This window comes from Electrona antarctica, assembly GCF_951216825.1.
Source record: "Electrona antarctica genome assembly, contig: scaffold_52, whole genome shotgun sequence".
In the NCBI taxonomy this organism is placed as follows: domain Eukaryota; kingdom Metazoa; phylum Chordata; class Actinopteri; order Myctophiformes; family Myctophidae; genus Electrona; species Electrona antarctica.
This window is the reverse complement of record NW_027637999.1, coordinates 823,971-840,407: the sequence shown is the minus strand read 5'-3', so window position 1 is coordinate 840,407 and position 16,437 is coordinate 823,971. Positions and strand designations below refer to the sequence as shown.

The 16,437-nt window shown below is 33.6% G+C and overlaps 1 protein-coding gene across 1 annotated transcript in view; it reads right to left on the bottom strand.

Annotated features, from left to right (window-relative positions):
* The window catches only part of LOC306918480 (rap guanine nucleotide exchange factor 4-like), a gene marked incomplete at both ends in the record, with an annotated part of 94,342 nt that extends 79,763 nt beyond the window's left edge, over positions 1–14,579 (bottom strand). The window contains one exon of the mRNA XM_079531382.1: positions 14,518–14,579. Within this exon, the coding sequence (XP_079387508.1) occupies positions 14,518–14,579 (62 nt within the window). The remainder of the gene's footprint in view (positions 1–14,517) is intronic.
* Between the last annotated feature and the right edge of the window lie 1,858 nt (positions 14,580–16,437).

The window sequence follows — 16,437 nt, the reverse complement described above, 5'->3', positions numbered from 1 at the left end:
ATATCACTGTACTATATCACTGTACTATATCACTGTACTATATCACTGTACTATATCACTGTACTATATCACTATACTATATCACTGTACTATATCACTATATCACTGTACTATATCACTGTACTATATCACTGTACTATATCACTGTACTATATCACTGTACTGTATCACTGTACTATATCACTGTACTATATCACTGTACTATATCACTGTACTATATCACTATACTATATCACTGTACTATATCACTGTACTATATCACTGTACTATATCACTGTACTATATCACTATATCACTGTACTATATCACTGTACTATATCACTATATCACTGTACTATATCACTATACTATATCACTGTACTATATCACTGTACTATATCACTGTACTATATCACTGTACTATATCACTATATCACTGTACTATATCACTATACTATATCACTGTACTATATCACTGTACTATATCACTGTACTATATCACTATATCACTGTACTATATCACTATACTATATCACTGTACTATATCACTGTACTATATCACTGTACTATATCACTGTACTATATCACTGTACTATATCACTGTACTATATCACTGTACTATATCACTATATCACTGTACTATATCACTATATCACTGTACTATATCACGATATCACTGTACTATATCACTATATCACTGTACTATATCACTATACTATATCACTATATCACTGTACTATATCACTATATCACTATACTATATCACTATACTATATCACTATACTATATCACTGTACTATATCACTATACTATATCACTATACTATATCACTATACTATATCACTGTACTATATCACTATACTATATCACTATACTATATCACTGTACTATATCACTGTACTATATCACTATACTATATCGCTGTACTATATCACTGTACTATATCACTGTACTATATCACTGTACTATATCACTATATCACTGTACTATATCACTATATCACTGTACTATATCACTATATCACTGTACTATATCACTATACTATATCACTATATCACTGTACTATATCACTATAACCACTGTACTATATCACTGTACTATATCACTATACTATATCACTGTACTATATCACTGTACTATATCACTGTACTATATCACTGTACTATATCACTATATCACTGTACTATATCACTATATCACTGTACTATATCACTATATCACTGTACTATATCACTATACTATATCACTATATCACTGTACTATATCACTATACTATATCACTATATCACTGTACTATATCACTATACTATATCACTGTACTATATCACTATACTATATCACTATATCACTGTACTATATCACTATACTATATCACTGTACTATATCACTGTACTATATCACTGTACTATATCACTGTACTATATCACTGTACTATATCACTATACTATATCACTGTACTATATCACTATATCACTGTACTATATCACTGTACTATATCACTATATCACTGTACTATATCACTATATCACTGTACTATATCACTATATCACTGTACTATATCACTATATCACTGTACTATATCACTATATCACTGTACTATATCACTATATCACTGTACTATATCACTATACTATATCACTATATCACTGTACTATATCACTATACTATATCACTATATCACTGTACTATATCACTATACTATATCACTGTACTATATCACTGTACTATATCACTGTACTATATCACTGTACTATATCACTGTACTATATCACTGTACTATATCACTGTACTATATCACTATATCACTGTACTATATCACTATATCACTGTACTATATCACTATACTATATCACTATATCACTGTACTATATCACTATATCACTGTACTATATCACTATACTATATCACTATATCACTATACTATATCACTGTACTATATCACTATATCACTGTACTATATCACTGTACTATATCACTATATCACTGTACTATATCACTGTACTATATCACTGTACTATATCACTATATCACTGTACTATATCACTGTACTATATCACTATATCACTGTACTATATCACTGTACTATATCACTATATCACTGTACTATATCACTGTACTATATCACTGTACTATATCACTATATCACTGTACTATATCACTATACTATATCACTGTACTATATCACTATATCACTGTACTATATCACTGTACTATATCACTATATCACTGTACTATATCACTGTACTATATCACTATATCACTGTACTATATCACTGTACTATATCACTATATCACTGTACTATATCACTGTACTATATCACTATATCACTGTACTATATCACTATATCACTGTACTATATCACTGTACTATATCACTATATCACTGTACTATATCACTGTACTATATCACTATATCACTGTACTATATCACTATATCACTGTACTATATCACTATATCACTGTACTATATCACTATATCACTGTACTATATCACTATATCACTGTACTATATCACTGTACTATATCACTATATCACTGTACTATATCACTGTACTATATCACTGTACTATATCACTATATCACTGTACTATATCACTATATCACTGTACTATATCACTGTACTATATCACTATATCACTATATCACTGTACTATATCACTATATCACTGTACTATATCACTATATCACTGTACTATATCACTGTACTATATCACTATATCACTGTACTATATCACTGTACTATATCACTGTACTATATCACTATATCACTGTACTATATCACTATATCACTGTACTATATCACTGTACTATATCACTATATCACTATATCACTGTACTATATCACTATATCACTGTACTATATCACTATATCACTGTACTATATCACTGTACTATATCACTATATCACTGTACTATATCACTGTACTATATCACTATATCACTGTACTATATCACTGTACTATATCACTATATCACTGTACTATATCACTGTACTATATCACTATATCACTGTACTATATCACTGTACTATATCACTATATCACTGTACTATATCACTATATCACTGTACTATATCACTATATCACTGTACTATATCACTGTACTATATCACTGTACTATATCACTATATCACTGTACTATATCACTGTACTATATCACTGTACTATATCACTATATCACTGTACTATATCACTGTACTATATCACTATATCACTGTACTATATCACTGTACTATATCACTGTACTATATCACTATATCACTGTACTATATCACTGTACTATATCACTGTACTATATCACTATATCACTGTACTATATCACTGTACTATATCACTATATCACTGTACTATATCACTATATCACTGTACTATATCACTGTACTATATCACTATATCACTGTACTATATCACTGTACTATATCACTATATCACTGTACTATATCACTATACTATATCACTGTACTATATCACTATATCACTGTACTATATCACTATATCACTGTACTATATCACTGTACTATATCACTATATCACTGTACTATATCACTGTACTATATCACTATATCACTGTACTATATCACTATACTATATCACTGTACTATATCACTATATCACTGTACTATATCACTATATCACTGTACTATATCACTGTACTATATCACTATATCACTGTACTATATCACTGTACTATATCACTGTACTATATCACTATATCACTGTACTATATCACTGTACTATATCACTGTACTATATCACTATATCACTGTACTATATCACTGTACTATATCACTGTACTATATCACTATATCACTGTACTATATCACTGTACTATATCACTATATCACTGTACTATATCACTGTACTATATCACTGTACTATATCACTATATCACTGTACTATATCACTGTACTATATCACTGTACTATATCACTATATCACTGTACTATATCACTGTACTATATCACTATATCACTGTACTATATCACTATATCACTGTACTATATCACTGTACTATATCACTATATCACTGTACTATATCACTGTACTATATCACTATATCACTGTACTATATCACTATACTATATCACTGTACTATATCACTATATCACTGTACTATATCACTATATCACTGTACTATATCACTGTACTATATCACTATATCACTGTACTATATCACTGTACTATATCACTATATCACTGTACTATATCACTATACTATATCACTATACTATATCACTGTACTATATCACTATACTATATCACTATATCACTGTACTATATCACTGTACTATATCACTGTACTATATCACTGTACTATATCACTGTACTATATCACTGTATATCACTATATCACTGTACTGTATCACTGTACTATATCACTGTACTATATCACTATATCACTGTACTATATCACTGTACTATATCACTGTACTATATCACTGTACTATATCACTATACTATATCACTATATCACTGTACTATATCACTGTACTATATCACTGTACTATATCACTGTACTATATCACTATACTATATCACTATATCACTGTACTATATCACTGTACTATATCACTGTACTATATCACTATACTATATCACTGTACTATATCACTATACTATATCACTATATCACTGTACTATATCACTATACTATATCACTATATCACTGTACTATATCACTATATCACTGTACTATATCACTGTACTATATCACTATATCACTGTACTATATCACTGTACTATATCACTATATCACTGTACTATATCACTGTACTATATCACTATATCACTGTACTATATCACTGTACTATATCACTATATCACTGTACTATATCACTGTACTATATCACTATATCACTGTACTATATCACTGTACTATATCACTGTACTATATCACTATATCACTGTACTATATCACTCTACTATATCACTATATCACTGTACTATATCACTGTACTATATCACTGTACTATATCACTATATCACTGTACTATATCACTATACTATATCACTGTACTATATCACTATATCACTGTACTATATCACTGTACTATATCACTATATCACTGTACTATATCACTGTACTATATCACTATATCACTGTACTATATCACTATATCACTGTACTATATCACTGTACTATATCACTATATCACTGTACTATATCACTGTACTATATCACTGTACTATATCACTATATCACTGTACTATATCACTGTACTATATCACTATATCACTGTACTATATCACTATATCACTGTACTATATCACTATATCACTGTACTATATCACTATATCACTGTACTATATCACTATATCACTGTACTATATCACTATATCACTGTACTATATCACTGTACTATATCACTATATCACTGTACTATATCACTATATCACTGTACTATATCACTATATCACTGTACTATATCACTATATCACTGTACTATATCACTGTACTATATCACTATATCACTGTACTATATCACTATATCACTGTACTATATCACTGTACTATATCACTATATCACTGTACTATATCACTGTACTATATCACTGTACTATATCACTATATCACTGTACTATATCACTGTACTATATCACTATATCACTGTACTATATCACTATATCACTGTACTATATCACTATATCACTGTACTATATCACTATATCACTGTACTATATCACTATATCACTGTACTATATCACTGTACTATATCACTATATCACTGTACTATATCACTGTACTATATCACTATATCACTGTACTATATCACTATATCACTGTACTATATCACTGTACTATATCACTGTACTATATCACTGTACTATATCACTATATCACTGTACTATATCACTGTACTATATCACTGTACTATATCACTGTACTATATCACTGTACTATATCACTGTACTATATCACTGTACTATATCACTGTACTGTATCACTGTACTATATCACTGTACTATATCACTATATCACTGTACTATATCACTGTACTATATCACTGTACTATATCACTGTACTATATCACTGTACTGTATCACTGTACTGTATCACTGTACTATATCACTATAACCACTGTACTATATCACTGTACTATATCACTGTACTATATCACTGTACTATATCACTATAACCACTGTACTATATCACTGTACTATATCACTGTACTATATCACTGTACTATATCACTGTACTATATCACTGTACTGTATCACTGTACTGTATCACTATAACCACTGTACTATATCACTGTACTATATCACTGTACTATATCACTGTACTGTATCACTGTACTGTATCACTGTACTATATCACTATAACCACTGTACTATATCACTGTACTATATCACTGTACTATATCACTGTACTGTATCACTATAACCACTGTACTATATCACTGTACTATATCACTGTACTATATCACTGTACTATATCACTGTACTGTATCACTGTACTGTATCACTATAACCACTGTACTATATCACTGTACTATATCACTGTACTATATCACTGTACTATATCACTGTACTGTATCACTGTACTATATCACTGTACTATATCACTGTACTATATCACTGTACTATATCACTGTACTATATCACTATAACCACTGTACTATATCACTGTACTATATCACTGTACTATATCACTGTACTATATCACTGTACTGTATCACTGTACTATATCACTATAACCACTGTACTATATCACTGTACTATATCACTGTACTATATCACTGTACTATATCACTATAACCACTGTACTATATCACTGTACTATATCACTGTACTATATCACTGTACTATATCACTGTACTATATCACTGTACTGTATCACTGTACTATATCACTATAACCACTGTACTATATCACTGTACTATATCACTGTACTATATCACTGTACTATATCACTGTACTATATCACTGTACTATATCACTGTACTATATCACTGTACTATATCACTATAACCACTGTACTATATCACTGTACTATATCACTGTACTGTATCACTGTACTATATCACTGTACTATATCACTATAACCACTGTACTATATCACTGTACTATATCACTGTACTATATCACTGTACTATATCACTGTACTATATCACTATAACCACTGTACTATATCACTGTACTATATCACTATAACCACTGTACTATATCACTGTACTATATCACTATAACCACTGTACTATATCACTGTACTATATCACTGTACTATATCACTGTACTATATCACTGTACTGTATCACTGTACTGTATCACTATAACCACTGTACTATATCACTGTACTATATCACTGTACTGTATCACTGTACTATATCACTATAACCACTGTACTATATCACTGTACTATATCACTGTACTATATCACTGTACTATATCACTGTACTATATCACTGTACTGTATCACTGTACTATATCACTGTACTATATCACTGTACTGTATCACTGTACTATATCACTGTACTATATCACTATAACCACTGTACTATATCACTGTACTATATCACTATATCACTGTACTATATCACTGTACTATATCACTGTACTATATCACTGTACTGTATCACTGTACTATATCACTATAACCACTGTACTATATCACTGTACTATATCACTGTACTATATCACTGTACTATATCACTATAACCACTGTACTATATCACTGTACTATATCACTGTACTATATCACTGTACTATATCACTGTACTATATCACTGTACTGTATCACTGTACTATATCACTATAACCACTGTACTATATCACTGTACTATATCACTGTACTATATCACTGTACTATATCACTGTACTATATCACTGTACTATATCACTATAACCACTGTACTATATCACTGTACTATATCACTGTACTGTATCACTGTACTATATCACTGTACTATATCACTATAACAACTGTACTATATCACTGTACTATATCACTGTACTATATCACTGTACTATATCACTGTACTATATCACTATAACCACTGTACTATATCACTGTACTATATCACTATAACCACTGTACTATATCACTGTACTATATCACTATAACCACTGTACTATATCACTGTACTATATCACTGTACTATATCACTGTACTATATCACTATAACCACTGTACTATATCACTGTACTATATCACTGTACTATATCACTGTACTATATCACTGTACTATATCACTGTACTGTATCACTGTACTGTATCACTATAACCACTGTACTATATCACTGTACTATATCACTGTACTGTATCACTGTACTATATCACTATAACCACTGTACTATATCACTGTACTATATCACTGTACTATATCACTGTACTATATCACTGTACTATATCACTGTACTGTATCACTGTACTATATCACTGTACTATATCACTGTACTGTATCACTGTACTATATCACTGTACTATATCACTGTACTATATCACTGTACTGTACCACTGTACTATATCACTGTACTATATCACTGTACTATATCACTGTACTATATCACTATATCACTGTACTATATCACTGTACTGTATCACTGTACTATATCACTATAACCACTGTACTATATCACTGTACTATATCACTGTACTATATCACTGTACTATATCACTGTACTATATCACTATAACCACTGTACTATATCACTATAACCACTGTACTATATCACTGTACTATATCACTGTACTATATCACTGTACTATATCACTGTACTATATCACTATAACCACTGTACTATATCACTATATCACTGTACTATATCACTGTACTATATCACTGTACTATATCACTGTACTATATCACTGTACTATATCACTATAACCACTGTACTATATCACTATAACCACTGTACTATATCACTGTACTATATCACTGTACTATATCACTGTACTATATCACTGTACTATATCACTATAACCACTGTACTATATCACTGTACTATATCACTGTACTGTATCACTGTACTATATCACTGTACTATATCACTATAACCACTGTACTATATCACTGTACTATATCACTGTACTATATCACTGTACTATATCACTATAACCACTGTACTATATCACTGTACTATATCACTATAACCACTGTACTATATCACTGTACTATATCACTGTACTATATCACTGTACTATATCACTGTACTATATCACTGTACTATATCACTGTACTATATCACTATAACCACTGTACTATATCACTGTACTATATCACTGTACTATATCACTGTACTATATCACTGTACTATATCACTATATCACTGTACTATATCACTGTACTGTATCACTGTACTATATCACTATAACCACTGTACTATATCACTATATCACTGTACTATATCACTGTACTATATCACTGTACTATATCACTGTACTATATCACTGTACTATATCACTATAACCACTGTACTATATCACTATAACCACTGTACTATATCACTGTACTATATCACTGTACTATATCACTGTACTATATCACTGTACTATATCACTGTACTATATCACTGTACTATATCACTGTACTGTATCACTGTACTATATCACTGTACTATATCACTGTACTGTATCACTGTACTATATCACTGTACTATATCACTATAACCACTGTACTATATCACTGTACTATATCACTATATCACTGTACTATATCACTGTACTATATCACTGTACTATATCACTGTACTGTATCACTGTACTATATCACTATAACCACTGTACTATATCACTGTACTATATCACTGTACTATATCACTGTACTATATCACTATAACCACTGTACTATATCACTGTACTATATCACTGTACTATATCACTGTACTATATCACTGTACTATATCACTGTACTGTATCACTGTACTATATCACTATAACCACTGTACTATATCACTGTACTATATCACTGTACTATATCACTGTACTATATCACTGTACTATATCACTGTACTATATCACTATAACCACTGTACTATATCACTGTACTATATCACTGTACTGTATCACTGTACTATATCACTGTACTATATCACTATAACAACTGTACTATATCACTGTACTATATCACTGTACTATATCACTGTACTATATCACTGTACTATATCACTATAACCACTGTACTATATCACTGTACTATATCACTATAACCACTGTACTATATCACTGTACTATATCACTATAACCACTGTACTATATCACTGTACTATATCACTGTACTATATCACTATAACCACTGTACTATATCACTGTACTATATCACTGTACTATATCACTGTACTATATCACTGTACTATATCACTGTACTGTATCACTGTACTGTATCACTATAACCACTGTACTATATCACTGTACTATATCACTGTACTGTATCACTGTACTATATCACTATAACCACTGTACTATATCACTGTACTATATCACTGTACTATATCACTGTACTATATCACTGTACTATATCACTGTACTGTATCACTGTACTATATCACTGTACTATATCACTGTACTGTATCACTGTACTATATCACTGTACTATATCACTGTACTATATCACTGTACTGTACCACTGTACTATATCACTGTACTATATCACTGTACTATATCACTGTACTATATCACTATATCACTGTACTATATCACTGTACTGTATCACTGTACTATATCACTATAACCACTGTACTATATCACTGTACTATATCACTGTACTATATCACTGTACTATATCACTGTACTATATCACTATAACCACTGTACTATATCACTATAACCACTGTACTATATCACTGTACTATATCACTGTACTATATCACTGTACTATATCACTATAACCACTGTACTATATCACTATATCACTGTACTATATCACTGTACTATATCACTGTACTATATCACTGTACTATATCACTGTACTATATCACTATAACCACTGTACTATATCACTATAACCACTGTACTATATCACTGTACTATATCACTGTACTATATCACTGTACTATATCACTGTACTATATCACTATAACCACTGTACTATATCACTGTACTATATCACTGTACTGTATCACTGTACTATATCACTGTACTATATCACTATAACCACTGTACTATATCACTGTACTATATCACTGTACTATATCACTGTACTATATCACTGTACTATATCACTATAACCACTGTACTATATCACTGTACTATATCACTATAACCACTGTACTATATCACTGTACTATATCACTGTACTATATCACTGTACTATATCACTGTACTATATCACTGTACTATATCACTGTACTATATCACTATAACCACTGTACTATATCACTGTACTATATCACTGTACTATATCACTGTACTATATCACTATATCACTGTACTATATCACTGTACTGTATCACTGTACTATATCACTATAACCACTGTACTATATCACTATATCACTGTACTATATCACTGTACTATATCACTGTACTATATCACTGTACTATATCACTGTACTATATCACTGTACTATATCACTATAACCACTGTACTATATCACTGTACTATATCACTGTACTATATCACTGTACTATATCACTGTACTATATCACTGTACTATATCACTGTACTATATCACTATAACCACTGTACTATATCACTGTACTATATCACTGTACTATATCACTGTACTATATCACTATAACCACTGTACTATATCACTGTACTATATCACTGTACTATATCACTGTACTATATCACTGTACTATATCACTGTACTATATCACTATAACCACTGTACTATATCACTGTACTATATCACTGTACTATATCACTGTACTATATCACTGTACTGTATCACTGTACTATATCACTATAACCACTGTACTATATCACTGTACTATATCACTGTACTGTATCACTGTACTATATCACTGTACTATATCACTATAACCACTGTACTATATCACTGTACTATATCACTGTACTATATCACTGTACTATATCACTGTACTATATCACTGTACTGTATCACTGTACTATATCACTGTACTATATCACTATAACCACTGTACTATATCACTGTACTATGGTAAATGGTAAATGGTGCATTTATATAGCGCCTTTATCCAAGGCGCTTTACATAGATTGTGCATTACATTCACCCATTCACACACACATTCATACACCGATGGCAGCGGAAACCATGCAAGGTACCAACTAGCACATCGGGAGCAATTAGGGGTTCAGTGTCTTGCTCAAGGACACTTCGACAGTAACTCTGGGGGAGCCCGGGTTCGAACTGGCAACCTTGCGGTTCCCATCCAGGCACTCTACCCCTGAGCCACCGCCGCCACCACTATATAACTGTACTATATCACTGTACTATATCACTGTACTATATCACTGTACTATATAACTATAACCACTGTACTATATCACTGTACTATATCACTGTACTATATCACTATACTATATCACTGTACTGTATAACTATAACCACTGTACTATATCACTGTACTATATCACTATACTATATCACTGTACTATATCACTGTACTATATCACTGTACTATATCACTGTACTGTATCACTGTACTATATCACTGTACTATATAACTATAACCACTGTACTATATCACTGTACTATATCACTGTACTATATCACTGTACTATATCACTGTACTATATCACTATAACCACTGTACTATATCACTGTACTATATAACTGTACTATATCACTGTACTATATCACTGTACTATATCACTGTACTGTATCACTAGAACCACTGTACTATATCACTGTACTATATAACTGGACTATATCACTGTACTATATCACTGTACTATATCACTGTACTATATCACTGTACTATATCACTATAACCACTGTACTATATCACTGTACTATATCACTGTACTATATCACTGTACTATATCACTGTACTATATCACTGTACTATATCACTGTACTGTATCACTGTACTATATCACTGTACTATATCACTATAACCACTGTACTATATCACTGTACTATATAACTGTACTATATCACTGTACTATATCACTGTACTATATCACTGTACTATATCACTGTACTATATAACTATAACCACTGTACTATATCACTGTACTATATCACTATACTATATCACTGTACTGTATAACTATAACCACTGTACTATATCACTGTACTATATCACTATACTATATCACTGTACTATATCACTGTACTATATCACTATAACCACTGTACTATATCACTGTACTATATCACTGTACTATATCACTATACTATATCACTGTACTGTATCACTGTACTATATCACTGTACTGTATCACTGTACTATATCACGTGAGCCTGCCTGCCTGCCTGTCTGTCTGCCTGCCTGCCTGCCTGCCTGCCTGCCTGCCTGCCTGCCATCGTGTATATTGCTACTAAAATAATTAGGACTTTGGTGATGTGTTGTATTTATACTTTGAGGTGTATTATGGATATTTTACTTGCTGTTCCAGAATGTAACATTTATGATGTGGTATTGTATGTAATGTGTAATTTTATGTCTGCCTCTTGGCCAGTCCAGTTCTTAGAGTATATATGAATAGAGAAACCCTGAGGCGAAATGGACATAGTGGCCGAATTTGGTATTGCAGTTTGGACCCAAATCGTGAACGCGCTGGTCCGTTGACTATCATTGCGCACGTTCATGATGACACGTGAACGCTGTTTCATACGTGAATGCACGTGAACGCGTGCAATATAGTCAACGGCCAGTGCGTTCACGATATGGGTCCAATCCATCCCAGAATGCACTCTGTTCCTACACGGAAGGAGGAGTGAAATCGCCTCATGCGCTTTAGAGCAACTTAATGCAAGTGGATGGAGGAGAAATCTGGTGCCGTCTCTATTCATATATACTCTAAGGTCCAGTTTGAACTTGAAAAAGAGACTCAGTGTCAATGTGTTTTTACTGGTTAAATAAAGGTTACATTAAAAAAAAAAAAAAAAAAAAACATGCAGGCATCGCTCTAGTCAGGACGAAGATACAGAACCCCCTGGTGGTCACCCAGCGCTACTGCAGCTGCCCGTACTCATGTGGACATGCATGCACAGAGACGGACGGACAGACAGACAGAGGGACACACACAGCTGTTAGTTGGAGCGGTTTAGGCACCGCTAAAAAAACGGTACACAAAACGAATGAATGCATAGGAACGCACGCACGCGCGCGCGCGCACACACACACACACACACACACACACACACACACACACACACAGAATTTCGCCGGTCAACACATTGAGGCTGATGATGATCAGATGAATGAATCACACAGAGAGAGAGAGAGAGAGAGATGGAGAGAGACAGAGAGAGAACCGATGTTACAGACACATGTAACACGGTATGCTACGGCCACGCCAAGCCACGCTGCTACACACACACACAAATAAACCAGTGAAGCCACGCACGGTACAGACACACACACTAGCTCCGTTTGGAACCTCAATATCTGCGCACACACAAACACACACACAGCACAATAACAGTGTATGTAAAACGTGCACCTTTTATCCAGACAGCAGATCCATTCTGACGGAGAGGATGAGGAAGAATGCACGGCGACCATCTTCTCTCTGTGTGAGTGAGTGTCTCTCTCTCTCTCTCTCTCTCTGTGTGTGTGAGTGTCTCTCTCTCTCTCTCTCTCTCTCTCTCTGTGTGTGTGAGTGTCTCTCTCTCTCTCTCTCTCTCTCTCTCTCTGTGTGAGTGAGTGAGTCTCTCTCTCTCTCTCTCTCTCTCTCTCTCTCTCTCTGTGTGTGTGTGTGAGTGAGTGTCTCTCTCTCTCTCTCTCTCTCTCTCTCTCTCTCTGTGTGTGTGTGTGAGTGAGTGTCTCTCTGTGTGTGTGTGTGTGTGTGTGTGTGTGTGTGTGTGTGTGTCTCTCTCTCTCTCTGTGTGTGAGTGAGTCTCTCTCTCTCTCTCTCTCTCTCTCTCTCTCTCTCTCTCTCTCTCTTTGTGTGAGTGAGTGTCTCTCTCTCTCTCTCTCTCTCTCTCTCTCTCTCTCTGTGTGTGAGTGGCTTTATTGGCATGATAAATATGTTCTACATTCCCAAAGCATACATAAAACAAAACAAAAGTCAACATGCACACAGAGTCAACAACAAACATCCCAACAATAATGAACAACAAGCAATATACAGCAACAACTAAATTAACAAACAGAAACATAACAGCAACTTAATGACCTGTTCAGACAGATATACCTGTCTCTGTCCACTGTCTGTCCCTCTGACAGATATACCTGTCTGTCTCTACTGTCCACTGTCTGTCTGTCCCTCAGACAGATATACCTGTCTCTGTCCACTGTCTGTCCCTCAGACAGATATACCTGTATGTCTCTACTGTCCACTGTCTGTCTGTCCCTCAGACAGATATACCTGTCTGTCCCTACTGTCCACTGTCTGTCTGTCCCTCTGACAGATATACCTGTCTGTCTCTACTGTCCACTGTCTGTCTGTCCCTCTGACAGATATACCTGTCTGTCTCTACTGTCCACTGTCTGTCTGTCCCTCTGACAGATATACCTGTCTGTCTCTACTGTCCACTGTCTGTCTGTCCCTCAGACAGATATACCTGTCTGTCTCTACTGTCCTCTGTCTGTCTGTCCCTCAGACAGATATACCTGTCTGTCTCTACTGTCCTCTGTCTGTCTGTCACTCAGTTGACGACAACTCCACACGTATTTTGCTGCCAAAACTGTGCATTTGGACTGTTCGATACTTCCTTAATGTCAACGAAGTCCACACCCACAACACCAGAGGGAGTGCAACGAACCATGTACAACCCAGATTCGGCACAAAAAAGGGACTAAATTAATTTCGCTCCTATGCCACCAAAATGTGGAACGCCCTACCAACAGTCATTAAGACATGCAAATCCCTTGACTCCTTCAAAACCGCTCTCAAAGGGCACCTACGGATGGCTGCAATTCGAAACTGGCCCCCGTAAAATCTGAATCCCCCCCCACCGCCCCCCCTTCCCTTTTTCCCTCACTGTATATGTTTCTTTTCCATTTTTACCTCCATTATGATGACTTCCTGTTCTGTTCTTTGTCTATATAGAAGTGTCTATTTGTACGTCTCTAAATGTTTTGATGAATTGAACATGGTGGACCCAGCTCTTGTAAACAAGTGTAATTGGGTCGTCCACTCACAGTTAACAGCCTTTGTATTGAGTTTGTGCTTGAAATGTACTGTAATTCTGCAAACTGTTAATAAATATTTCAATCAAACATATTGAAGTGATGAGTTATTATTGGTGGATTCAAATTCTTTATATTTTTCTTTAAATTTAGGGAAGTCTTTATACTTGTCACATTGTAACAGCAAGTGTAGTTCCGTCTCCACCTCCCCTTGAGAGCAGAGTGAACACAGTCTGTCTTCTCTAGGCAGCCAGTTCTGTGTCTGTTTCTACTGCCAGGTGGTGGTCAC